The sequence below is a fragment of the Ammospiza nelsoni genome, chromosome 20 (assembly GCF_027579445.1).
Source record: "Ammospiza nelsoni isolate bAmmNel1 chromosome 20, bAmmNel1.pri, whole genome shotgun sequence".
Lineage (NCBI taxonomy): Eukaryota > Metazoa > Chordata > Aves > Passeriformes > Passerellidae > Ammospiza > Ammospiza nelsoni.
Genome location: NC_080652.1, coordinates 1,990,566 through 2,017,460, shown reverse-complemented (window position 1 = coordinate 2,017,460; position 26,895 = coordinate 1,990,566). Strand labels below are relative to the sequence as shown.

At 54.5% G+C, this 26,895-nt stretch overlaps 1 protein-coding gene across 2 annotated transcripts; it reads left to right on the top strand.

Moving 5' to 3' along the window:
• Positions 1 to 299: 299 nt before the first annotated feature.
• LRSAM1 (leucine rich repeat and sterile alpha motif containing 1) lies at positions 300 to 26,895 on the top strand. 2 transcript variants are annotated; one of them, XM_059486287.1, is made up of 25 exons: positions 300 to 382; positions 3,407 to 3,577; positions 5,355 to 5,411; positions 7,775 to 7,819; positions 8,271 to 8,348; positions 8,939 to 9,007; positions 9,600 to 9,684; positions 10,878 to 10,999; positions 12,607 to 12,697; positions 13,618 to 13,748; positions 14,325 to 14,354; positions 14,943 to 15,065; positions 15,151 to 15,290; positions 15,825 to 15,869; positions 16,838 to 16,908; positions 17,672 to 17,771; positions 18,456 to 18,543; positions 19,156 to 19,230; positions 20,853 to 20,933; positions 22,883 to 22,978; positions 23,481 to 23,579; positions 24,592 to 24,723; positions 25,086 to 25,167; positions 25,282 to 25,430; positions 26,030 to 26,895. In XM_059486287.1, exons 2-25 carry the CDS (start codon positions 3,482 to 3,484, stop codon positions 26,153 to 26,155), a joined length of 2,211 nt encoding a protein of 736 aa, XP_059342270.1. In that variant the 5' UTR covers positions 300 to 382; positions 3,407 to 3,481; the 3' UTR covers positions 26,156 to 26,895. The 2 variants fall into 2 exon arrangements, with proteins under 2 accessions (XP_059342270.1, XP_059342271.1); XM_059486288.1 differs by lacking the exon at positions 300 to 382 and adding an exon at positions 1,622 to 1,652.

Sequence of the window (26,895 nt, the reverse complement as noted above, 5' to 3'; positions counted from 1 at the left end):
GGATTGTGTGGAAGGGTGATGAGGCACTGGCAGGAGCTGCTCAGGGCACCGGTGGAGTCCCCGCCCTGGAGGTGTCCAAGGAAGGCCTGGCCATGGCGCTCAGCGCTCTGCGCTGGAGACGAGGCGGGGATCAGTCCCGGGCTGCACTCGGTGATCCCGGGGGATCGTTCCCGTCCCGGACAACTGCGGGACCCCGCGGCCGGGCGGGGCGGTCCTCCGGCCGCCAGGGGGCGCACGGGCGCTGCGGGCAGGGCGCTCTGGGCGGGGCGCTCTGGGCGAGGCGCTGAGGGCAGGGCGGGGCGCTCAGGGCGGGGCGGAGCGCTATGGGCGGTGCCGCTGATCACCTGAGCCGGCGCTGAGGCGGCGATGGCGGCGCCGAGCGGTGAGCGGGGTTGGGCGGGTGGGACCGGCTGCGGGACCCGCTGTGGGACACTGGCGTTGCGCCGGCCGGCACCGGGCACCGCGCCTCGGGCGTGCCCCTCGGAAGGGTCCGGAGCAGGCGGTGCCCGGAGCTGCGCGGTGTCCGCCTCGCTCTCTGTCCTGCTCTCCTCAGGTGTCGGTGCCCGAGGGCTGCGAGCCGCAATCCCGGCTCGGTCCTTCATCCTTCCGAGGCTCTGGGCCCTCGGGCACAGAACGGCCCTGTTCTGGATGAGGGAAGGGTAAAGAAGGCGAGGAGCTTGGAAGCTGTGTGAGCCTGGAAGGGGGAGCCGCAGAGAGAAGAATAGTGATGGTGAGGGAAAGGAAGGGCTGAGAGAGCGGAGAAGACGAGCGGAGATTTGTTCCAGGGCAGGCTCAGGCTGCGGCAGGAGTGGCAGCTCCAGCACAGAGAGCAAACGATGCAGGACAGCGAGCGCCTGAGCTGCACTTCGGCTGCTGCCTCCTCTGGGCCTGTTCCAGGGCCTGCAGGGCTGGCTGGTGATACCCTGTCAGACAGCCAGGGCAGCCTGTGCCTGCTGGTGACACCCTGAGACAGCCAGGGCAGCCTGTGCCTGCTGGTGACACCCTGAGACAGCCAGAGCAGCCTGTGCCTGCTGGTGACATCTCTGAGACAGCCAGGGCAGCCTGTGCCTGCTGGTGACACCCTGAGACAGCCAGGGCAGCCTGTGCCTGCTGGTGACACCCTGAGACAGCCAGAGCAGCCTGTGCCTGCTGGTGACACCTCTGTGACAGCCAGAGCAGCCTGTGCCTGCCTGGTGACACCTCTGTGACAGCCAGAGCAGCCTGTGCCTGCCTGGTGACACCTCTGTGACAGCCAGAGCAGCCTGTGCCTGCTGGTGACATCTCTGTGACAGCCAGAGCAGCCTGTGCCTGCTGGTGACATCTCTGAGACAGCCAGAGCAGCCTGTGCCTGCTGGTGACATCTCTGTCTCCCAGGGCCAGCAGCATCTCCAGGAGCCCACCCAGACCCTGGCTCACTGCTGCCTCACTCCTGAGTGTGTTTTCCCAGAGTAAAAAATTTGGTTTTATTTTGCTGTCATCATCCAAACAGCTACAGACTGGGAAACACCCAGAAAACATTCTGTGCCCTTCCTGAGCGTGTGGCTGCTCCTCAGGCAGAGCAGGGATCAGTGGGATCAGGGTTTGGTGTCCCTGGGTGCTCACTGCCTGCAGGGATCAGGGTTTGGTGTCTGTGGGTGTTCAGTGCTTGCAGGGTGGGTGCTGGCCTGGGCACTTACAGGCAGTTCTTTCAGTAATTTAATAAATAAAAATCACATCATTAAATGGTCACATGCCCAGGGCTTTTTTCACTCCTGGCTGCTGGGTTTGATGTGTCTTCACCAAAGCAAATTTCCACTTTTGAGAGCTGTTCAATCTATGTAACAAATCTCTGATCCTTCATCTTGTGAGCCCTGGTATGATTCTTTTCCTGTTCCCTGTCTGCCCTTCATGTCTTGATCCATTTTCTTGGGTGAAAACTGAAGATTTCCCACTGTCCCCATGACCAGTAAGGTCTGGCTGGAATGGGGAAGGGTGAGATGGGACAGGGACATGCAGAAATGCTCAGCAGGATTGAACATGGTCGCCAATTCCAGGATATCCTGTTGCAGGCACCTTTGCCTTCTGCTTTCTCATAAAATCTCCTTTTGTTGGTGCCTCTGGTGTCTTGCCCTTGGCTCTGCCCTGCATTTCCCTGCCAGCCAGCTTCCCTTCCTGCTCAGTGCTCTGAGTTCTCCTGGGAGCTGGCTCTGAGCAGCATTTCAGTCATCTGAGCTGGTTAGAGAGGCAGAAATTGGGGTGGCAGGGAAGGAGCCACAGAACTGCTGGAAATGAGTTTGCTGTGGCCCATGGCTGTCCCAGTGAGGGCTGTGACAGCAGGACAGGGACTCAGGGTGTCTCTGCCTCCTTGCTCCTGCACTGAAAGGAAGAGGGATAAATTACACTGAATTATTTTACTTTTACAGCGAGGATTTGTCTCTGTAAAGATTTTACAGAGGTTTTGGCAGAGCTGTCCCTGCTCAGGGCACCTCCCTGGCTGGGTGCTGTGAGGAGCTGCTCCCCAGGAGCCCTTGGGGTCTGCAGACCCAGAGCTGGCAGAGATCAGCACTTTGTGTGCAGCACTGACTCCACTGAGCCCTGAGCTGAGCAGCTGTGCCCCATTGGTGAAGCAGTGCCTCTTCTGTGCTGGGTTTTAATTGTTTAGGAATTTTAAGTGTTTAAAAAGTCACTGAAAGTGTTTAAAGTGTTCAGGGCTCGCTCCCAGCCTTAGCTCCCTGCCAGGTCCCTCTGGGAGCCCCTTCCAGCTGCAGCCCCAGCTCAGGCTCTTTGTGCTTTGCCCATTTGTGCCCCCTGGTCCTGTGCAGCCACAATAAATAGAAAATAAAACCCTTTTTCTCCTTGATTTCATTGCCCCATCTCTTTCCTTCATCTCCACTGGTGCCACCTCCTTCCCAGCTGCTCTCCCCATTCCCTGTCCAGCACAGCTTTCTGCCTTTCCCTCAAACTCTGCCAGCAGCTCCTTTTCCCCACTGCTGGGTCAGAGCCTGTCCCAGAGCTGCCTGGTGTCTGTGTCTCTCAGCCACCTGCACCCCTGATTCCACCTTTTGGCATCTTCCTGCACCTTTCCTCTCTCAGGTTCAACTGCTCTTCCCTGGAATCCTTGCTCTCAGTCCTTTGTGCCAGAATTGACTTTGAGTTTAAATAATTTGGGTTTCATCCCTGGTACTTGATTTCTTGATACAACTTTTTAATTTTTAATTCCTGCAGTGGACCCTGCATTTCTCTGATCCCTCAGCAACCTTTCTGTGCCTATCCCAGGGCTGACCCAGACAACCAACCCCTCTCAGACCTCAGCAGGGCTTGAGTGCCTCGTGTTTGTACTTCCCTGTGCTGGAACTGCCTGTCCAGCTAAACAAAGACCTTCACTGACACAATTGTTTTCTTTTTAATTTCCCCCCCAACTCATTAGGTCCCAGTTGTGCAGCCCGGGCTCCCCAGCAAGCACAGAGCCCAGGATCCCTCAGTCTTTCTCTGCAGTGACCACATGTGCCCCTGGGCAGGGCTGAAGATGCCTCTGTTCTCCAGGAAGAAGAAACCCAGCGAAGATGCTCGGAAACGCCTCGAGTACCAAATGTGCCTGGTAAGCACTGCCAGGGTCATTTCTGTCCCCTGTGCCTGGTCCTTGCATGCCAAATGTGCCTGGTAAGCACTGCCAGGGTCATTTCTGTCCTCTGTACCTGGTCCTTGGGTGCCAAATGTGCCTGGTAAGCACTGCCAGGGTCATTTCTGTCCCCTGTGCCTGGTTAGCACTGCCAGGGTCATTTCTGTCCCCTGCGCCTGCTCAGCACTGCCAGGGTCTGTGATGGTGTTCACGGGGGTTCTTGGATGAGGGAAGAGACGAGGATCTGACTCCATGTTTCAGAAGGCTGATATATTATTTTATGATATGTATTATATTAAAACTATACTAAAAGAATAGAAGAAAGGATTTCATCAGAAGGCTGGCTAAGGATAGAATAGGAAGGAATGATAACAAAGGCAGCTGTCTTGGACTCTCTGTCCGAGCCAGCTGACTGTGATTGGCCATTAATTAGAAACAACCACATGAGACCAATCCCAGATGCACCTGTTGCATTCCACAGCAGCAGATAATCATTGTTTACATTTTGTTCCTGAGGCTTCTCAGCTTCTCAGGAGGAAAAATCCTAAGGAAAGGATATTTCATAAAAGATGTCTGTGACAAGGGTCACTTCTGTCCTCTGTGCCTGGTCCTTGGCTACCAGATCTGCCTGCCAGGGTCATTTCTGTTCTCCATGCCTGATCCTGGCTCTGTGTGATTTGGTGCATCCCTGCATGACCAGTGACCATGTTCCATGAGCAGTAATTGTGTTCCTGATCCCACTAAGGTAGCAGGTTTTCTTCCTAATGCCCTTCAGGGAATTTGTGCCTTTGCCCTCCCGCCCTCACATCCCCTTGGTGCCCCTTCCACCCCTCTCTGTGTGGTTCCATGGAGTATCCCCCACCCCACCCCATCTCCTGCCAGCCTGCAGGTGGGACCCCAGCTCCCCTTTCTCCTCCATGCCCCTTTGCCCTCACAGATCTCCCAGTTTGCCTTTCATTAAAGGGAACCTGTGACTTCCCATCACATCTGCCTTGCCTTGTGCCTCTCTTTTGCTTCCCATTATTCTGATCTTCTGTCACTCTGAGGATTAACTCATTGGATGTTGCTGTTTGTTTTCTTGGAGTAGGATTTCACCAGGGTGCTCTGGCCCAGGGAATCTCCTGGGGAAGGGATGAGGAGAGGCTGAGGGAGCTGGGCAGGGGCTCAGCCTGGAGCAAAGGAGGCTCAGGGGGCCCTTGTGGCTCTGCACAGCTCCTGACAGGAGGGGACAGCCAGGGGTTGGGCTGTGCTCCCAGGAGCAGGGACAGGAGGAGAGGGAACGGCCTCAGGCTGGGCCAGGGGAGGCTCTGGGTGGATATTGGGGCATTTTTTTCCTGAATAAAGCATTTTCAGACATTGCAACAGACTGCCCAGGACAGTGGTGGGGTCACCATCCCTGGCAGTGACCCAGAGGTGTGTAGATGTGGCTTTGGGGACATGGGTGAGTGGTGTCTGCCCAGGTCCATTGCTGTTAGCAGCTGCATTGCATGGACTTGATTTGAACATGGAAAATACTTTGGAACAGAACCACAGAAACAGAGACTGGTTTGGATGGAAGGGACCTTAAAGTCCATTGAGTGCCACCCCTGCCATGGCAGGGACACCTTTCCCTGTCCCAGGCTGCTCCCAGCCCTGTCCAGCCTGGCCTTGGGCACTGCCAGGGATGGGAACCCACAAACTCTCTGGGCAAGGTGCAGCAAGAGGTGCTGGATTTGTGCATGGTCTGACTCTCTGGATGTGTTTGTTCCCTCTCCAGGCAAAAGAAGCTGGTGCTGATGACACCCTTGACATATCCAGATGTGAGCTCTCAGAGGTATGGCCTCTACACCTTCCAGCCTTCACTCACAGCTCTGATTCTCTGTCTGCTTCTTGGAAACAACTGTCAGACTTACTCTCATGCCTGTGAGCCTTGAGACAGAAATTGTTGCTGGTCCACCTTTTCCTTTATCTCCTGAGTTCTGGGGGGCTTCTTTCCTGGTTTTTTTGTTTTTGTTTTTGTCTTTTTTGGTTTGTTCTGTTTTGGTTTGCTGTTTTTGTTTTGTTTTGTTTTGGTGGGAGTTTGCCTGTTCTGTCTCATGCTTCAACACTATTTCCTGGGAATCCTTTAGAAGGGCAGAGTGGTCTCATACCCTCCACCTTGTTTGACCCTAGTTTGGGACCTCATGGCTTAATTTTGCTGCTCCTGAGGAAATTGGTTTGCCAGAGGTTGAGTATTTCTGATCTTAGAGCTACACAGTCTGCCAGCCATGGTTGTTTTCCTGTGTAAGTGAAAATCCCAATCCTGCTTCCAAGTTGCTGGGTAAGGATTTAAGGATGGAAGTCTCACCCCAGCTTGGCTTCTTTTATTGTAATCAACTAAATGAGAAACAATTTTCTGGTGTGTGGGCAGGCAGTGACAGAGTGCCAGGCACAGCTTTTCCTCAGGCAGAAACTCATTTCTATCTCGCTTTTCATTTTTATTCCTTGTCTCATGCTTCCAAAATGTTGATCCTGAACACAGGATGCCCTTGCCAAGCAAAGTGTGGAGATGTGACACCATCCTGGAGAGGAGAGCTGCCTGCTGTGCAGTATGAAATGGCTTTGCTGAGACTTTGGGGTGTTTTGTTCCAAGCTCAGGAGCTGCCAGCAGCTCTGTGTGGGTTTGCAGGTGTGTGGGACAGCCTGGGGGTGGCAGACAGAGGATCCACCCATCCAGCCCCACTCAGGGCCACAGCTAATCTGGTAAACTGTCTTGCTGTTCATTTTCATTGTTGTTTCAATAAATGGAATGAGACATCACTTTGGTTTTACAATTAACCATGGACAGGGGGGTCTGCCTGCTGCTGGTTCTGTGCTGCAGGGAAGGTCACAGTGCCCAGCTGTGCCTGGCAGAGGCTGAACTGGCACCTCCTTGGTCTGCTGTCCCTGTTCTGGCACACCAGGGTCATCCTGTCCTGCCTGGTGCTCACCTCTCTCTCTCAGCACACTGCAGAGTGGTTGTGAGGTTGCCAAAGCACAGAATGCATTTCTGTGATGAGAAAGCTGAGCCTTTGCCTGACTCATCTGCCCAATGAATATTAAATCACACAAAGCTTGAACTCCTGCCTGAGCCTCAGCCTGTTCTGTGCCACTGCTGTGTCTTGGAGAGCCACTGGGAGCTGTTTAAATGGAAACTCCCTGGGAAATACTGGGCCCAAATCACAGGGCAGTGATTTTAAGCATCACTTTTATTTCCAGCCAAGCTGTTCACACCTTACAGGTGGACAATGTAGAACTGCTTAAAAGAGAAGTCTGATGTGGGAACTCAGCACAGCATTCCTGATGTGCAGAGTCACCGAGACAACCCTTGGGGGGCTCGGAAATCCTGGAACATTGCCAGAAGTGTTTGGTGGCTGGACTTTGATCCTGCACAGGAAGCAACACCTGTATGAGGATGGGAGGATCACACGGGGATAAATGGTGAAGGGATAGATTAATTATAGAGTGAAACACAGGTTTTGGAATCTCGGTACAGGGAGGTTCTAGGGGACAAGATGGAGGAATTAGGGTGTGTCCTGTCCTTCTTCTTCTTTCTTCTTTCTTCTTCTTCTTTCTTCTTCTTTCTTCTTCTTTCTTTCTTCTTCTTTCTTCTTCTTCCTTCTTCTTCCTTCTTCTTCTTTCTTCTTCTTTCTTCTTCTTTCTTCTTCTTTCTTCTTCTTCCTTCTTCTTCCTTCTTCTTCTTTCTTCTTCTTCTTTCTTCTTTCTTCTTCTTTCTTCTTCTTCTTTCTTCTTCTTTCTTCTTCTTTCTTCTTCTTCTTTCTTCTTCTTTCTTCTTCTTCTTCTTCTTGTCATCCATCTTCGATGGTGATGGTGGCACTTTGAGATTGGTTCTTACTGAATGTGCACTTGTCAATAAGGGTGAAAGGTATTGGGAGGAAAAGGTAAATATCTTACACGTAGTTTTTGGTATAAAAATAAGTGACCGCCCCGAGGGCAGTCGGTGTGCTCATGGCTGGCTTGCTGTGCGGACCTCTGTCGGGCCGGGAGAAAATATTGTAGATGAGAATTAATAAACAACACTGAAGAATTGAAAAACCTGAAGACTCCTTTTGTCCTTTGGAGCACGGGCTGCCCCAAGGCCACCCAGAGCCTTTCCAGGCCATTGGAACAGCCGAGACACGGGACAGTCTGACATGACTATTTGTTTATTGTTTTTAGGTTCCTTATGGGGCTTTTGCAACTTGCAAGGTCTTGCAAAAAAAGGTAATGTTTTAATCAGAAATAATTAAATAATTATTAAATAATTCTATTAATATGCTTAACTATTGTTGTCATGTTTGATATGACTGTGTGGGGTTGTTTTATGGTGGCCCAGAAGGAATTTTCTTGTCGGGAATTTGTCCACCTGTGTGAAACTACAATAGAGAGCGGTTTGAGTCAGATCAATCCTGCTTGTGTTTTTTACAGTTAATTTCTGCCAGGAAAGAGCAAGTGGTTATTCCTGTCTTAGCCCATCTAAGGATATTTCTCATGTGAGAAACTGGGCTCTGGTTTAGATCTCATGTGAAATGTTTGACCTTCTCTGCTAATTCATTTCCTACTGCAATGTTTTATATGAAACTGAGTTCTTGTACAGCCTCCCCAGTTCAATCCCAACAAAATTGCTTGTTCTCGTGTCTCATGTTTATGTGACAATGAGGTTTTTCCTTCCCAGGTGCTGATTATTCATACCAATAATCTGACATCCTTAGTTCCAAAGTCCTGCAGCCTCCTGAGTCTTATAACTGTGAAGGTAATTGTGATTCTTTTCCTATTTTCCTTGATTTGAGCTGCACTAAAGCACACCAGCCCAAGTAAATCCCTTCTGGCTGGCTGGCTGGCTCAGGGATCAGTACCAGGCTGACTCCTGCCTTTTCTGGGTTCAGCTCCAGGCTGGCAGACAGCACTCACTGAGGGGTTTGTGGCACATCACTGTCAGTCCCACAACTCATTTATCCCCTTCAGAATCCCACAGTTTCCCCCTCAGGAGGGGGGGAGGGCTCCAGGTCTTGTCCCACCCTCTCCCTGCACTGCTGTTGCAGCAGTTCAGCTCATGGATCCTGCAGAAATTCCTGCTGCCAGCCTGGTTCCAAGGGGATGATTTATCCAGGTGGCTCCTCCAGTTCTGTGGGACAGCTCCCTCAGTGTCACTGCTCTCCCTTGTCCCTTGTTTGTTACTGATGCCTGAATTTCCAAAAGACCGCCAAGAATGAAGTATCCATGTCCCCTGCAAAACTTGAGCTGCTTTTCAAAGTCCCCATTGGAAGCAAAGTAATTTTCATTGTGAGATAATTCATGACTTTTGTTCCCAACCCTGTTTGGTGACATCATCTGCTTTTCCAGGTTCTGGATCTGCATGACAACCAGCTGGCATCACTTCCTGCTGATATTGGTCAGCTGACAGCTCTTCAGGTAAAAGATTTGAGGCTGCATCCCAGGTGTCTGTACAGGGCATGGAAAAAAGGAGAAAGGAGCAGGAGAAGAGCAGGAGAAGCCAGGCTTGGTTGTGTTCTCCAGCTTGGTGCAGCCCAGGTGGCTCCCATGGCCAGGCAGATGCTCTGAGCAAGCAGAGTCCTGCTGATCTCCCCAGACATTCAGGTTTTGCTGTTCCCCTTGGGGTGGTTATGTTGAGAACCCAGAGCAGTGTCTGAGGGCACACTCAGGGTCTCTCTGCTCAGGGAGAGCTTTAGGTGAGAGCTGGAGTTGGGGAGGGCTGCCCTGGACACTCCAATTCCCAGTTCCTGCATCTGGATCCTGCACCAGATGTTGGTGGTGAGCAGTTTCTCACTGCCCCTGGTAGCTTGGCATGCCCTTTTTCCATGGGATATCCATACTTATCCATGGGATATCCATATTTATTTATATGGAAAATACATTTTTTTTTAATCCTGAAAGTGCTATCCACAACCAATTTCAAGTTGTCTGAAAGTCCCAGCAGCACAGATGTGTAGAAGACATGAGACTTGGATGAATATTTTGAATATCTCTTCTGTTAATACCTTAGGTCCTAAACCTTGAAAGGAATCTTTTAAAAAGCCTTCCACAATCTATAGGAGACCTTGCACAGCTCCAGGTCCTCAATGTGAAAGGTATGGAATGGGATTGCTCTGGACAAAGCACATTTTTCTGGTCATGGTGAGCTGCATTAGCAATTATTCCTTTCAATCAAGGCAAACACCAGATGGTTTACACTCAGAGTGCTGAGAAGGAGCACAAGGAAGGTTTGAATTCAAATAGTTGGCAAGGCAGGAGAAATGATCTAAGCAGAAAATGTGTCAGCCTCAGGCCCTCCAGTAAAGCAAGCAGAGCACTCAGCCAGGTAAACTGGATTACAGTTGGGTCCCCCAAGCCCCAGAGCTGGCTCCTGTGTGTCTCCATAGGTTTGCAGAGCCCAGGCACAAAAGTCACACCTCTTTTCCAGACTCCTGGACATTCTCCAGCTATGCAGTGCCATAAATCTGGGAGAAAAAGGAGATTTAGTTATGTGGAGCTGTTGCTGAAACAGGGAAGGCAGTGGAGGGTGAGGAGCTTGGAAGGGCAGCTCAGATCATTGCCTGTCTGTCTGTCTGTCTGCAGCACCTGGGCTCTGAGCCTGGGGTGTGCAATCTCACACTCAGTCCCCTTCTTCCCATCCCTGGGGCTTAAGCCAAGGGAAGAACATCCCATGTTACAAATATTCACCTGATAAAGAGCACAGATCCAGCCTGCAGCAGTGACCTCAGCTGAGGAGGAGATCTGGATCCCAAATTGCCCTTGGTGGGCAGTGCCATCCTTTGAGTCCCTGTGTGACCTGGCACAGCCTCATGTGTGTGGTTATGGATTGGTGCTGGAACAGATGAGCTTGGCCCCTGGTTTGGGAAGGCTGGAAAAGGCGACTCAGGGCTGCCCCCATCACTGCACAGCTCCTGAAAGGTGCCTGTGCTCAGCTGGGGCTGGGCTCTGTCTGCAGCAGCACTGACACAGCCAGAGCACACAGCCTCAAGCTGTGCCAAGGGAAATTCAGGTTGGATATCAGGGAGAAGTTTTTCACAGAAAGGGTGATAAAGTTGTGGAATGGCTGCCCAGGGAGGTGGTGGAGTCCCCATCCCTGGGTGTGTTTAACAAAGCCTGGATGTGGCACTGGGGGCCTGGGTTGAGTTGAGGGGTTTGGGCTGGGTTGGACTCGATGGTCTTGAAGGTCTCTTCCAAACCAGTGATTCTGTGAATTCTGTGAATGGTGTGGATTCTGCGATTCTGTGAATCCTGTGGTTCCATGGTTCCAGATGCCTTTCTGTCCCTGCAGGGAACCAGCTGAGGGCGCTGCCCGGGAGCGTGAGCGGCCTGCGGAGCCTGCGGGCTCTGGATGTCAGCGGGAACGAGCTGCAGGAGCTGCCCCGGGGGCTGGCCCACGCCCGCAGCCTGCAGGTACCGCCCTGGGGCCCTCCCTTCCCTGCCTGCCTCCCTCAGCTGGGAATTAATCCAGCCCACCAGGGGATGTTTAGGGTCTGGGCAGGATTGCAACGGGGCTGCTCACACTGTCCAAAATTACTTTTATGTACCTGCTCTGGTCTTTTCTGATAATTTTTACCATTTTATCTGATCATTTTGTCATTTAATCATGACAAAAGCGATCCCCAGAGAGTGAACCCCTAGATTTTACCTGCCAGGGCTGTCTTTAAGAGCACAAATCGTGCTTCTGTCACCCTGGCAGATCTCCAACTTGTTATCAGCTTTGATATGTTTACGGCTCTCTGAAGTGCACATTCAGAATGGGAAAAGCAGCAGGATTTTTATGGATCTGTTCCTTCTGGCTGCCAAACCTGTCAGTGCTAAATGCTGCAAGTGTGAGGCAGCAGGGCTGCCTCAGACACCAGCAGGAAGGTGTGAATAAATGCTCTCCTGTCTCACACAACATTTTGCTTCACTTCTCATGAGCACAGCCTGAGTTGAGGCATCTGTGCAGATTTGCCCTCTGTGCTTGATAAAGTGGTTCCTTTCCTGCTGTGCCCTTCCCTGCACAAGGCACCGTTGGGTCCTTTGGTGGCCACAGTAGGACAAAAGAAGTGGCTCTTCCCCTCTTTCTTTATGGGACTCCTCTCCATGCCCTGGTATCACCCCATTTCCATGCTGAACTCCTGACATGGATAGGGAATGTCTGAGCTGAGAAGTGCTCTGACCTCTGGTACCTAAATGAAATGCCAGTGCCTGCATGAGGGGAATGTTCAGTGGATGGCCAGCTCAGAAACTTCCAAATAAGGGGCACTGGAGTCACCTCTGAAAGGTGCCAGACACCCAGCAGGGATTCTGGGGGAACCCAGAGCACAGGCAATATTTCTCTGTCTGTTCTGGGGTGCCCTGACCCCCAGGGGAGCACTGACCTTGACCCTCATTCATGGAGAAAGTTTCCTAGACTTCAAGATAGACTGGAACCCACAAAAGTGTGAAATAGATTATATAGAGCAGTGTAGGTGTATCACTTGGTGAGAAATTTGGATTTTTTTATTTTTGGTATGTTGTGGATGGGAGCAAGATGGAGGGCACAGGGTGTCATCCTTGGTTTCTCCTTCTTACTTCTTCTTCCTCCTTCTCCATGGGTTTGGGTGGAATTTTGTAATTGGGCAGGAAAGTCTGCATTGGGGGCTCTTTGGGATCAGTTATTGGGCTAAAAGGGGAAATAATCCAGGTGTCAGCTCTTAATTGAGTAGTTTAGTCTTAAAATACCTTGTAACCAGAGATTGTTGGCCATTTTGTGGCTTCTAATGAAAAGCTGCCCAACTCACAGCAGTGAGACTGTTTAACTGATCAGAAATAATAAACACTTGAGTCCCAACATGAATTCCTGTCTCAAGTGCCTTCAATCCAGAGCCAGAAAAACCAGAGACTGGTACTGTCACAGGATTCAATACAGCCTCACATTTATGTTAGGATTTAGGGTAACATGAAGTAAGATTTTGGGGACCTGCAAGGAGAACTGCAGCTGGCCTCTGTCTAGACTCAGAATAACCTGGAGCTCTGTGTGTTCTGTTTTGGAGACTCTGACCCTGGATGCCTCTGCCATGACCTACCCACCCCCTGAGATCTGCAGTGCAGGCACAGAGGCCATCCAGCAGTTCCTCTGCACAGGTAAGCCAGGAGCAGCTGGGCTGTGCCCAGAGATGGCATTTCTGGAGGACAGACATGGTGTGAGCCTGCTTGGGGTGGTTGGTGATGCCCTGCACATCTGGTTACCTGTCTGTGATGGCAAACAGCACAACAGAATCCTTCCCTGAGCCCTGAGTCCTTCCCTGAGCCCTGCCACACTGGCATGCAGAGTGGTTTGTTAACAATCACAGTGGCTGGGTCAGGCTGTCCCAGTGGCCATAAGAGGTCAGTGCACCTCCCGTGGTTATTTGGGTTTTCTGCTGTGGGAGGATTAGCCATTGTCAGCTGTCACTGCCTTGGGACAAGGAGAGACACTCAGGAGTCACTCCAAGTCCCTGCTGCTCTCATTTTCTGTGAGGAAGGACCTGGGCCCTGCAGGTTGTTTGGAGAGAGGTGAAAACAGATGGAGAACTCAAACTCATAGATAATATACTGGGAGTTTGCAGCCACTGTGTTTAATACAGACAGGGAGTTTTGGTGAAGGTTTTATGCAGGGGAAATGCCTTGCCAGCCATTGGGATATTCCCTGAAAAAACAGGACAGTCAGAACTTATTTTGGTCTTCAGCCGTGCAGAAGTCACCAAGCTGCACCTGTGTGCAGAGTGTGTTTCTGTCTGAGCAGATGCTTGTCCTGGTGGGGATGGAGTGGCCCCACCTCCCCCCAGAGCTCCCTGTCCATCCTGCCTGAGCTGAATCCTGGTGGGAATGGAGTGGCCCCACAGCTCCATCATTTTTTTTGCCATCATTAAAGGCAAAATGAGCCCAAGCTGGAGGAGCTCTGCCAGGCACTCCCTGATGTGTGGGCACAGCTGGAAGCAGCCCCACACAGCAGCCAGCTCACAGCCACGGTGCCAAGGTGGTCTTTGAGCCTCAAATGTTATTTTGTGTCTGGTGCCTTGCAGAGTGTGGAATTGCATACTCCCCTCCCTCACAGCACCTGCCCCCCACGCTGGAGAGCGATGGAGGAGGAACTTCAGTGGATGGGGCGGACAGGACAGTGGAGAAGTACCTGGAGGAGGAGAGTGAGTGGCAGGTGAGGCTCTCCTGTACCAGAGGGTTTGGGATTTGTCTCTGTGCTCCCCCAAAGCTTCTCACAGCACTTGGCTCATCATCCCTCATCACCTTCTCCTCCATGGGTTGTGTCTTTTGGGATTGAGGGAGTAGCAAGGGTGGCTCATCCTTCCTCAGCTGGGCTGGTGTCACCACACTTATTCCTGAAGACACCTCCCAAGGAACTGTCCCCATCCTTGAAAGCAGTGATGGAGCCAAGAGACAGGGGTGACAGGGGGACATGGAGTGTGCAGTGTGTTTTTGGGGGGACAGCAAACTGCAGAACCTTGTGCTTCCCAGCCAAGTGCTAGACATGTTCAGCCCTACCTGGGAAAGGGGAGGCTGGGCCAATAATTGTGGTAATTCCTGTGCTCTTTGGCAAGTGCAGAGTCACTGCCTGTGCCCCTGGAGAAGCCTGAGGGACTGGACTTGGGGTTTGTGTTGCTGTGCCTTTGGTTGATATCTTCACTCGGTATGGGGAGACTGTACTGTGGAATAATAATATCTACACAAAAGTACTTCTGGGAATAAATGTCTGCTGGTATTGCTTATTTTTCAGAACAAATTCTTGGATTATGAGAAGAGGAAGGTAAGGATCAACTCCTGCAACTGCTTTGTCTGCAGCATGGGTCTGCTTCTGCTTTTTGTTTTCCATCTTTTTATTTTGTTTCTCATTCCCCTCACCTGGCTGCACTTTTAGTTTGTTCTTTTTGTTTCCCTGGTCTCTGTCTCTTCCCCTGTGCATGGCTCACTTTGAAATAGCCAGAAGCTCCTGCCTTGCAGTCCCCAGTGATTTTTGCTCAAGTTGCTCAGAGCTGGCTGCTCCCTTCAGACTGGGGGGTCCTGTGCCATGGGGAGCTGAGCCCAACCTGCATTTTGGGCTTCCCTGCACGTGTTTATATTGGCTGGTTTGGTATCAGTCAATGCCCAGGGAATTCAGCTCCATGACATGAAACAGTTTAGAGATCATTGTGAAGGGAGCAGCAGCTTCTGCTTTCCAGTTTTTGGGTTCCTAAGGAGAGAACATTCCCCTCCCCTAGACAAGCCTCCTGTTTGCCATTTAGCTTCCCTTCTCCTCTTCAAAGGGCTTCTATCCCTTGCTTTACCTTTTTGCCTGGTTATGTTCTTGCTGGGGAAGGAGATTCCTGTCCTTCATCTTTCTTCTGATTCCTCTCAGGAAAGAAAAACTCAGGAGAAGCTGGAGTTTGAGCGGCGCCTGAACGTGGGGCAGCGAGAGCAGGCCCTGCTGGTGCAGCAGCTCAACAGCCACAAGGATGAGATCCTGCAGACAGTGAGAGAGGTGGGTGTGCTGGGCAGGCCCTTCCAGGGCACCCAGTGCCTTCCCCAAGCCCAGCACCTGCTCCTGGTTTCCCTGCTCTGGGCAGGAGCAGCAGAGGCTGGAGCAGGGGCTGTCGAGGCACCAGCGCTGTTTGGAGGAGGAGAGGCTGAAGCTGCTGCAGCAGCTGAAGGACACAGAGCAGGGCATTGCCAGCCGGATCCAGAAGCTGCTGGAGGACAACCAGAGGTGGGTCTTACTCTGATTTTTTTTTTGTCATGTTGTTTTGGGCAGTTGATTTCATCTCTGAGTGTTTTGGACCTGGTCAGGATCGATGTCTGGAGGAGCTGCCTTAGCTCCTGCACTGCCAAAGACCCATTTCAAGCACATGGAATCTGCAGCTTATAAAAACTGTTTAACAGATGTGTGATGTTGGGATTTTTCAGTGCTATGGAAGAAATTTGAATTCCTCATGGAAAGTGCAAATTTGAAGTGTTAAGTTGCCCCTGCCTGTGTCTGCTGGGTGTCCATGTGAGCTGGTGCTGATGGGAGGTGCCCAGCCTGCTGAAAGCTGCTCTGCTGTGCATGACAGCAAAGTTGTTTTCTCTCAGGCACATGGGGGGATTGTTGGGGTTGTCCTGTGCAGGGCCTGGAGTTGGATGATCCTTGTGGGTCCTTTCTGAGTCAGGATTCTGTGACTCTGATTCTGCCCTCTGGGCAGAATGTTCTACTCAGGATGTTCTACTCAGCTTGATGAAAACCTTTTGTTTTATCTTTTTTAAGGCAAAAACGAAGTTCAGACATTCTGAAGTCCTTGGAGAATGAGAGGTGAGTCTCTGAAACAAACTTGTCTGGAAAAGGGGTTAGAAGCTGGGAAGAGAGCTGGGAGCTTCCTGTCAGAGTCACAGTCTGAATCCACTCTAAGCCAGGTGAGGTTCCTCTCACACCTGGCTCTGGTTACTGTTGGAGGCAAGAACACTGGACTCAGAATGGCTGGTCCTACCCAGTCTGGCACACCCAGTCACAGAGTGATTTTACCTCTTTTTCATCTCTGGATGGTCCTAAATAATGAGTTTGGGAACAAAACTCTATTCCAATATCAGAGACCAGCAGAGATCCTCCATCTGCTGGCAAGCAAGGCAGGTATGAGTGTGTTCCAGCAATGTATTCAGGCGGGGAGGAGCAGGTGGGAAGCAAATCTGCCATTGAGCCAACACTGTGAGCTAACTCTGCACCAAAAGTGACTGTCCCCAGCTCTGCCCTGCCTGTGAGCTGCCCCCTCCCTTCAGCCAGCTGGGCTGTGGCCCAGTAAACTGGGTGAACATCATCCAGTTGTTTGTCAGGCTGTTCCCCAGCCACACCAGCTCCTGACCTGGTCAATGGTGGGGGGAATGTGCTGGAACAAGGGCAGGGGTGGTGGGGAGGGAGGCCAGGCTGCTGCCTGCAGTGGCACTGCTCACTTGGGCCAGCTCTGCAGGGCTCATCCAGCTCAGCAGAAAGGAGAGCCAGGGAAGGGCCTGGCACTGTTTGGGGAGAGCATGTCCACGTTGTGTTGATGTTCTGTCTCCAGAAAAATCAATTTCCCTGTCTAAAGCTACTCTCTCTGTGGTTTTGAGCAAATGTTGTCTCCCATAAAACTTAGAGGGTCTTCACCAAAAAATCACTGAGCTTTGGTGTCTCTGATAAGCCCAACTTTCCTGAGCAGGGTGGACCTGCCCAGCCTTGAGGCTCTGAGCTGGGTGGGTAAAGGAAAAGGGATCTTTTGCAGGAGTGGCTGAAGTGTTGTTTGTTGGCAGAATCAGGATGGAGCAGCTGATGGCAATAACCCAGGAGGAGACGGAGCAGCTGCGCAGGAGGGAAGTGGCCTGTGAGTCCAGCCAGGGCTTTGGGAGAGGGGGTGAAGGGGCACCAGGAGCAGCTGAGGGGGCTCAGCCTCGAGAGGAAGAGGCTCTGGGGAGACTTTCTCACTCTCTACAACTCCGTGAATGAAACAAGGGTGAATCCAAATGGGGGTCAAGCTCTGCTCCCGGGGAACAAGGGACAAGAGAAGAGGAAGCAGCCTCAAGTCCCCCCAGGACTGGCAGAGCCCAACCCCTGCTCTGGGCCAGGGACAGGAGCCAGGGCACGGCTGGGGCTGGGCCAGGGCAGCTCAGGCTGAGCTCAGGGCAAGGCTCTGCCCCCAGAGGGTGCTGGCACTGCCCAGGCTGCCCAGGGAGTGGGCACGGCCCCGAGGCTGCCAGAGCTCCAGGAGCCTTTGGGCAGCGCTGCCAGGGGTGCCCAGGGTGGGGCTGCTGGGGGGGCTGGGCAGGGACAGGGGCTGGGCTGGGGGATCCTGGGGGGTCCCTTCCTACTTCCCAGGAGATTCTGTGATCTCAGGGTTGGTAGGCAGGGACTGGGCTTCTCTTACACTGCAGAGGTGCAGGCACAGACAGGGTGGAGTTTGCTGAGCTCTTTTCCCAGTAAAGAGCCACAGGTGGGTGGGTGTGCTCTGGAATCAGAGAGGTGGGAAGAGCAATGAGAAAGGAGCCACTGTTGGTTGCAGTGACTGCAGCAGCAGTGGTGGGTGAGTCCTGCTCTGCACACCCAGGCCAGGCAGGCACTGACAGCCCCTCTGTCCCCTCTGTCCCCAGCTGCCATGCAGCAGATGCTGGCTGAGACCTACAAGAACAAACTCCTCCAAACAACCTCTGAGTCTCGCCGGCAGGACCTCGTCAGCCAGGCCTGCTCCAGGTGCAGGGGGTGTCTGTGTGAAATCCCTTTCTTTCAGCAATGTAATTCCCATAAGTACACCAGGAACCCCTGGAGATGGTGGAATGCAGTAGGACAGCTGTAACAGCCCAGGACAGTGCAAATTAAACTGTCAGACTGCCTTAAATGAACCACCTTCTAACCACCACAATTTGCATGTAAATCACACTTTGGGGGAACTGTCACTTTTTTGCACTGTTTATTTTGCCTTATACATTCTGCTAAATATGGAGGGTGGAGTTAGACCAGTTGTATTCCTGTTTTCTGAGGCACTTCAGTGCCAAACTGTGGCCCAGAGCTGCTCCCCTCAGCTCCCAGGCTGCCTCAGGGGTGCTGTGTGAGCATAAGGAGTACATGAGTGTTGTGAGTGTTGCTGAGCATCCTGGCTCACTGTTTACAACAAGATGAGAAATTTTAATCTGGCAACATCTGGCACTGACCAAAACCAGCCTTGTGAGCCTGTGACCTGCTCAGCAGGGCCACAGGAGCCTGTGGTGCAGGTTTGGTTTGGGTGTAGGGAAGGAGATGTTAAATTTGTAGCCTTCAGCTGTGCAGTGCCACTTCTCCTGTTCATTAAGAAATTCCTCCTCCTGCTTTCCCCACTGCCTGCTTTCCTCTGAGTCCCAGCCCCAGCATTAACCCCATGGCACATCCATCTCCTTGCAGCCTGGCTGAGATGGATCAGAAGTTCCAGCAGATCCTGGCTTGGCAGCAGCTGGACCAGAGCAAAGCTGTCAGTGAGATCTTGCAGCAGGTAGGCAAAGGAGCAAACTGCTCATGGGGGATGGAGGAGAGCAGGATCCAGAGTGGGTCACAGGAGCAGCAGGGGCTGGGCTGCATGCAGAAGTGATTTTATTTAACACTACATGCTAAACTTTGAAAATATCTGCTGTTCTGCCAAACTAACTTGGGTGGTTGAAATAAAAATTATTTTTTATCTAGCCAGCAAATTTGCAGAAAGGACAGAAGCACAACTGACACAATGATTAAGAGGGGATTTTGAGACAGAAGTCCTGTCTTTTGGCAGGTTTCCTGTGGGACTTGGGACAAGCATTTGCAAAGTTTGTTCTCAGAAGTGCTGGGCAGCTGTGCCCTGCAGCACAGCCTGGCTGCTCAGTGCTGCTGAAAAGGAGAGCTGGGCTCACACAGAGCATTCCAGATGAATGTTTGAATGACATTAATATTTCTCTGTGTGTCTCCAGGGTGGGCTTTACCCATTGGGCTCTCAGCTGTGTTTCAGGACGTTGTTGCTCAGAGCAAGCACCAGTCAGGGACTTGTTCCTGAATCCCTGCCAGGCAGCAGCTTCTGAGCCCATCAGCAGCTGCACCAACCACCTCACTAAGCAGGGTTTTGCCTGTCCCTCAGGTTGAGATGCAGAAAACTGCCTTTGAAGCTCTCCAGGTGAAGAAGGATCTTATGCACAGGCAGATCAGGAACCAGGTGAGTCAGCAACAGAGGAAAGAGCAACCAGCCCCTCAGCTCATGCTGCTGTTTGCTGAGACCCTGGGAGGAAGAACAAAGTGCTGTGAGCACAGAGCAGGGTCTGAGGACATGAAGAGCTCTTGGACAGTGATGGTTGCACTCCAGCTCTGAGGGAGGCAGTGTCAAAGCAGGTTTTGGCTTCTGGAGGTGGTGGCATTTCCACTCCTTCAGTCACCTGCACTGCTCTGGGGGTGACCTGCAGTTGCACCTCAGATTTCCTTCAGGCTGTGTAGTTGGCAGGGCTGTTGCTTCCACATGAGCCCACTGCATCTCCATCCAGCACATCAGAGCTGCACCTTGAGCCATCAGTTCACCTTTTCTTTCCCATTCTCAGCTCCATGCCTTTCTGAGCTCCATTCCACAGGAGGTGCAGTGATGTAGGTGGGGGGAAGAGCAAGAGCTGGTGGAGAAAGTAGGGGTGGATGATGCAGGAAGGTGGAAAAGTGGCAGGGCATGATGCAGGATGATGGAAAAGTGGCAGAGGATGATGCAGGATGATGGAAAAGTGGCAGAGGATGATGCAGGATGATGGAAAAGTGGCAGAGGATGATGAAGGATGATGGAAAAGAGGCAGGGGATGATGCAGGAAGGTGGAAAAGTGGCAGAGGATGATGCAGGAGGGTGGAAAAGTGGCAGGGGGTGATGCAGGATGATGGAAGAGTGGCAGAGGATGATGCGGGATGATGGAAAAGAGGCAGGGCATGATGCAGGAAGGTGGAAAAGTGGCAGGGGAGGATGCAGGAAGGTGGGAAGGCAGCAGTGGTGGATGCAGGAAGGAGGGTTGCTGGTTTCTGATACTGCTCCAGAATCTTCCCTCTCCTGATTGGACACAGAGTAAAAGTCTCAGTTCAGGATTTGGTGGATAGACTTGAGGACTTGGATATTTTGAGTGCCCCAGTGACCAAATTCTGCTGGAAGCCTGTGCTCTGTCTGACAGCTCCCATCATTGCCTGGCTTCACCATAAGGGCCCTGCATTTTGCTCCCTCTTGCTCTGTGAACAAAGGGGGTTTGTTCCTTGATGCCAAGGCTGGACCTTTCACCCTTGGGACCCCTCCCACCCTGTGCTGCAGGGGCAGAGCCCTGGGGTCAGCAGGAGCAGCGTGGCCTGGGGACAGTTGGTGGCCTGGCAGAGGGGTGAGCTGGGCTCTCATCTTGGCTTTGCTGTGGGACCCTGGACCTTCACCTCTCTGTGTCTCAGTTACCCCACCTGAAAGAGCAGGTGTTGTTCTGGGATTGCTGGAGTGCCTGGAAAGCAGAGAACTGTCCCAGGAGTCTGAGCTGGGAGGGTCTTGGCTCTGCATTCCAGGGTGGCTGCCAAAGGTTTGGGTGCACAAACTGATTGCAGTGTGAGCTCCAGACCTGAGCAGAAGTGCTCAGAGTAGAGAGACAGCTGGAGTGGGGGGACACAGCTCCTCACAGGTAAAAGAAGAGGCACCCTCAGCACACACATCACCAAAGGGCACAAGCAGCACCTCTGGGTGCTCTGCAGTGCTGCCCTTGCCAGTCAGACCTCATTTAAAACGAGCATAAATCAAAGTCATTTTAAATGTCAGTAAAAAATGTTTCATCTTCTGTTTAGATTAAATTAATAGAAACAGAGTTATTGCAGCTGACACAGCTGGAGGTAAAGAGGCAAGAACTGGACACAGAGACACTGCAGGTACGTGGGGCTCTGGGGCTGCCCCCCACCCTCCCTGCTCTGGGATTGCTCCACCTGCTTCCCTTGCTCCTGGCACTTTCCAGATGGGTTTATGCTCAGTCAGGAGGTTCTTCTGCACAGGACACCAACCCCTGTGTGTCCTGGGGATGTGGGACACCAACCCCTGTGTGTCCTGGCAATGTGGGACACCAACCCCTGTGTGTCCTGGCAATGTGGGACACCAACCCCTGTGTGTCCTGGCAATGTGGGACATCACTGCTGCTCCCAAACATGCCCAGGCATTCTCAGCAGAGAGACAGAGGAGCCCTGATAGGGATGGGCAGTTCCAGGTGTGCTGGGTGGGGAAGGATTTTGCAATCCAGTTGTTGGCTGTTCCAAAACCACCTGCCTGCTGTGCATTGCATGTCCTCTTGCATTGTGTTGTGTTTTGGTTTTGGCATCATCAGCAGTCACACATTGAGGAATGCCAGGTTTAGCCTCAGCAGCTTGGCTTTAAATTTTGTTTTGTGATGATTTGCATCAGTTCTTTTCTTCTGTGTGCCATGTGCCAGGTCAGGTCACCTGTTTATTCAGCCCACAATCAGTGACAAACAGCCAGGGCAGTGACAGAGCAGTGGGAAGTGCTGGCTCCAGGCAGCAGTGCCTGTCCTGGATCCTTCAGGTGCCAGGTTTGGGTTGTGCTGCCTGGACTCACTCAGCTCCTCTGTGTCACTCTGTGCTGTTGGAGGGACCACCCAGAGTTCCTGCAGGGCAGCCCAGGTGTGAGCACAGGAGCTGCAGGGCAGTGCAGGGAGCAGAGCTCTGCACCAGGAGCTGAGGAACGAGCCCTGAACACCTGGGTCTGCCTGATCCCCCTGCCCTTGGTGCTGTGCCCCCCACAGGGTCCCTGCTGGGCTGGGGCAGCTCCTCCTGTCATCTGTTGTCCCTGTCCCTCCCTGGAGGTGCTGGTGCTGCTGCCTCTGTGGTCCCCTGGAGGTGGGGCTGGCCTGGGAGGGGCAGCTGCTCCTCTGCTTGTCCCTGTGCAGGGTCCAGGTGCTGATCCCAGGCTGGACAGGCCTGGCAGCCCCCTGGGACAGTGGACAATGTCCCTGCCTGTGGTAGGGGGTGGGACAAGATGGGTTTTAAGGTGTCTTCCAACCAACCTATTCTGGAGTTCTGTGATCAATGAAGGTGTCCCCAAACTTCAGGGTGTAACAGGATCCTTGTCCCCGTGTCCTTGTGGCTGATGGCCTCTGCTCAGAGATGGGTGAGGTGGGACTGAAGCTGCAGAGGGGCCATGATGGGACATTCCTGAGCCAATTAACTCTGCACTGCCAGGGAGTGGCTGCAGGGATGCCTGGCCTTGTCCTGGTGTGCTTGGGGTGAGACCCCAGGGGAAGGAAGCATCCCAAGGGCAAGGGGACCTCACTGTCCTGGTAACCTGCAGGACTCCAGACCTGCTTTCAGGTGGTCTTTTCTCAGCTGGACAGGGCTTGGAGCAACCTGGGACAGTGGGAGGTGTCCCTGCCCATGGCAGGGGTGGCACTGATGGGCTTTAAGGTCCCTTCCAACCCAAACCAGGCTGGGATTCCATGATTCTGAGGAGGGGTACCAGGGATACCTTTGGCTGAGCTCCTGATGGAGTGAGAAGGAGCAGCTGCAGCCAGGGTGGGCTGGGGCTGACAGAGCAGTGCAGGGCTGAGGGAGCAGCTTCAGCTGGAGAGGATCTGAGCTGTGGGGCACAGGGATTGCACAGCCACAGGGGCTGCTGTGGGTCTGGCAGGGGCTTTGCTGGGAGCAGTGGAGGCAGCAGTGTGGGGCTGGGGCTGCAGAGTGGGGCTGGGGCTGCAGAGTGGGGCTGCAGAGTGGGGCTGGGGCTGCAGAGTGGGGCTGGGGCTGCAGTGTGGGGCTGCAGAGTGGGGCTGGGGCTGCAGAGTGGGGCTGGGGCTGCCAGAGCTCTCCCCTTGCAGGAGGCAGTCACGGAGCAGCGCCGGGCACTCGGCTCCCTCCTGCAGCAGCTGCTCAAGGAGAAGAAGCAAAGGGAGGAGGAACTGCAGCAAATCCTGGTAATGAAGCCCCTCATGCAGAGCTGTGGGTGAGGAAGGATCTGGGTTGGCTGCAGGGAGAGCCCATGGCTCAGTGTGGGAGTGAAGGGGAGCAGGGCAGGGCTGTGTCCAGGTCCAGAAGCCAGTTTAGTCCCAGGGAGTTGTAACATGAACCTGGGGGCCACAGCAGCACTGCCTGGGGCAGCGTGGGCACCATCATCACCCCCAGTGACCCTGCTGGGAAGGGAGGGGGCAGCAGGATGAGCACAAGGGATGGGAGTTGTGGTCTGAGCCTCAGGAGATCAGGCCACAGGGCTGGGGCAAAGGGAGCAGTGAAATGCACAGCCCCGTGTGGGGTCAAAGTGGGGCCAGCCTGCAGGAGGCAGAAATTCTGTCTGACCCCATCACAGGGCTCTGGCTGGGCCCTGCAGTGCCCAGGCTGGGGGTTCCCTCCTCACACCCATCCCTGAATCCTCCTGGCCTTGTTCCCTTGGGTGGTGAATGAATGGAGTTTTTTTTTCAGCTGGAAATGGAGGCAAAGAGCGAAACCAAGCAGGAGAACTATTGGCTGATCCAGTACCAGCGCCTGCTGAACCAGAAGCCCCTGTCCCTGAAGCTCCAGGTGCTGCTGCTGTTCCTGCTGCCACTGTGGCTCTGCTTTGCTCTGGGGGGAGCAAGGAGCCCCCTGAGCTGAGGCTGGGAGCAGGTCACAGAGCCCTCACACAGATCCAGTGCTGCCCATGGTGCTCTCAGCTCCCTCATTCCTGCCTGGGGAGGGGTGGAGCTGCCCAGGTCCCTGTGGTGCCAACACCTCAGCTGTTCCTAGCAGGAGCTGCTGTCCCAGCCCCAGACTGCTGGTCAGGAACAGCAAACTCTTGAGTACCATCCAGGCAAGGCTTCTTGTTCCAGCTGAGCATCCAAAGGGCTCTGCTTGGCTCCCCAAATCCCCTTCAAACACGACTGAGTGCAGCAACTCCTGCCCATTCCTGCCCCTCATGGCCTGAGACAGGACTTTATGCTGGTCAAGTCCCCTCAGGGTGGGCACAAGGAGCTGATCTGAGCTCTGCTTGTGCTGTAGATTGGCCTGAGCTGGCAAAGCAGGGGCTGCTGCAGACATGCATTGCCGAGGGTGGTGTTTCATGTGTGAGGGCAGAGCTCCCCGGGGCTGCAGCTCCTCCCGAGGGGCAGCTCCCATCTCTGCTCTGGGACAGGGACAGGAGCCAGGGCACGGCTGGGGCTGGGCCAGGGCAGCTCAGGCTGAGCTCAGGGCAAGGCTCTGCCCCCAGAGGGTGCTGGCACTGCCCAGGCTGCCCAGGGAATGGGCACGGCCCCGAGGCTGCCAGAGCTCCAGGAGCCTTTGGGCAGCACTGCCAGGGGTGCCCAGGGTGGGGGGGCTGGGGGATCCTGGTGGGTCCCTCCAGCTCAGGATATTCTGTGATTCCCAGACCTCAACAGTTTGAACTGTGCCCATAAAACCCCTGGGGCCAGAGCTGCTCCAGCTGTTGGGTTTCCAGGCTTTGCTGTGTTTGGATGCAGCAGAGCTGGAGCAGGGCAGGCCAGGGATGGGCACAGCCCCAGCCCTGCTGCTGCCTGGCCCCAGGGGCACATCTGGGAGCTCATTCCATGTTTTGCAGGAGAAGGGTTTGGAGCAGCAGCTGGTGGCCCTGCTGCTGGAGCTCTCTGCTGAGCAGTACGTGCCCATCTTCGCTCACCACCGAATATCCCTGGACACGCTGGGCACCATGAGTGCCAGTGACCTGGAGAAGGTACGAGACAGAGAGCCACAGGATTGTCCCTGTCCCTGCTCAGAATCCAGCTGTGCCTGGCTGGATGCTCTGCTGTGTCACCTCCCCACAGGGACAGGTGTCTGTGCTGCTCTGTCCCTGTGGGCAGTGGCTCTCCCAGAGACCTGCATGGTGAGCTGCAGCCTGGCTCCCTCTTCCACCATCCTCCAGGTGCTCTCTCTGTAGTAGAAATAGCACCAAGGAATTCCTGGTGTCTGGCAGAGGGGGCTTTCCTTGGCATGGCCACGTCTTGCCAGTAATGCCCAGGAGTTTTCAGTGTTCCCTTGGGGACATCAGCCTGCTGTCTGTCCCTCTGGAGCCAACACGCTCCTCTTTCCCCACAGCTCGGTGTGACAGAGGCTGGGCTGCAGCATGCCATCCTCAGGCGGGCTCGGGAGATCCTGGCTGTGGCCACGACCATCCCAGGTACCCCCAGTTGTTTTCTGCCACGTTTTACACCTGCCGTGGGTGTGTGAGGAGGGCAGGAGGGCTGCGGGGGCGATGGCAGCGCTCAGGGCACTCAGCTGGCTGTGCTTGCAGAGCTGCGGAGGGCAGAGGACAGCGAGGCCCCTGCGGGCCCCGAGCCCAGCGCTCCCCTGGAGGAGCCCCCGGGCCCCGCGGCCCCCACGGCCCCGGCGCTGCCGGGGGACGAGCGGCAGTCGGAGTGCGTCGTGTGCATGGAGCGGGAGGTGAGAGCCGCCGCCGCCCGGGGTGGAGCCGGGCGCGGAGGGAGGGCGGGATCCAGCGCTGCCCCAGCTCTGCCCGGCCCTGGCAGTGCCCGGGTGCTGATCCCGCCAGATCCGGGCACGGCCGGGCTGGGCACGGCAGCGGGGACGGGGGAGAGAAGGGCAGGGCAGGGATGGACAGGGCCGGGCAGGGACGGACCGGGCTCCGTGCGGGCTTGGGCAGGAGCTCGCTGAGCTCCCCCGCCGGGCCTGGGCAGCGCTCACGGGGCTGCTCTGCTCAGCTCAGCCCCGCCGTGTCCCGCCCCGTGTCCCATTGCATCCTACCCTGTGTCACATGGTGTCTGTCCTTCCTCGTATCCCATTGTGTCCTGCCCCGTGTCCCATGGTGTCTGTCCTTCCTCGTGTCCCATCGTGTCCTTCCCCCTATCGCATCGTGTCCTGCTGGGCGCAGCCCTGCCCCGCACACCCAGGGGGGACAGAGATCGGGGTGTGGGGCTCTCTCCCCACGCTGAGCCCCCGCGGGTGCTCCCCAGCTCCCCGTGCCGGGAGCGGTGTTCAGGGCCAGCAGCACTCTCCGTGTCCCCTCTGTGTCTCTCCCCCAGCCCCAGATGATTTTCCTGCCCTGTGGCCACGTCTGCTGCTGCCAGGGCTGCTGCGAGCGGCTGCTCTCGTGCCCGCTGTGCCGCCAGGACATCGCGCAGCGCGTCCGCATCTTCCACAGCGCCTAGGGCGGCCCGGAGGCCCCGGCCCCGCTCGGGCTGTTCCCGCTGCCGCTCCTGTCCCTGGAACAGCCCGCGGCTGGCGCTGCCCTCCCCACGCTGGGAGCCCCTGCATCCCCCTCGCAGCTCCCCGGGGCTCCTGCAGTGAATCCCTTCGCCCTTCGTCCCCGTGCCTGGGTGACAAACCGGGCGCAGCTGCGGCTCCTCCTCTCTGGCAGAGGTGTTTGCTGTCAGAAAGGCCCCGGGGGCTCGCAGGGACACGGGGAGCGCTTCCAGCAGTGCTGCACGGAGGGAGGGGAATTTCCCGTGGGATCATTCGGTCAGGACATGCTGTTCTGAGTGTGCTCACAGTGCCGTGCACCTCTGTCATGCCAAAGGTCTGGGGCTTCGGCTCTGGAGCCCCACGGAAGCTGTCTGGGTCTGAGCCTTAGGAACTCCCCAGCCCCCGGTTCCTGCAACACCCCCGGGACTGGAGGGACCTGCCCTGGCCAGGGGAGGCCGTGGGGGTCCCTCATCCACAAACCAGGTGGGCAGAAAGTGCTGCTGCCACTGGGGCAGGGCTGGGGCTGTGCCCAGCTCAGGACCATGGTGTCTCTGCACTGGGGAGTGGGGGCTGCTCCATTGTCATTGATCAGTGACAATTCCTGTCTGCCCTCAGCTCTTGACCCTGAAATATAAAAATGCTGCCACGAGCCTTGTTCCACCACAGCCTTCCCCAGGAGCAGCCATTAAATGCAGCTGGTTTCTGC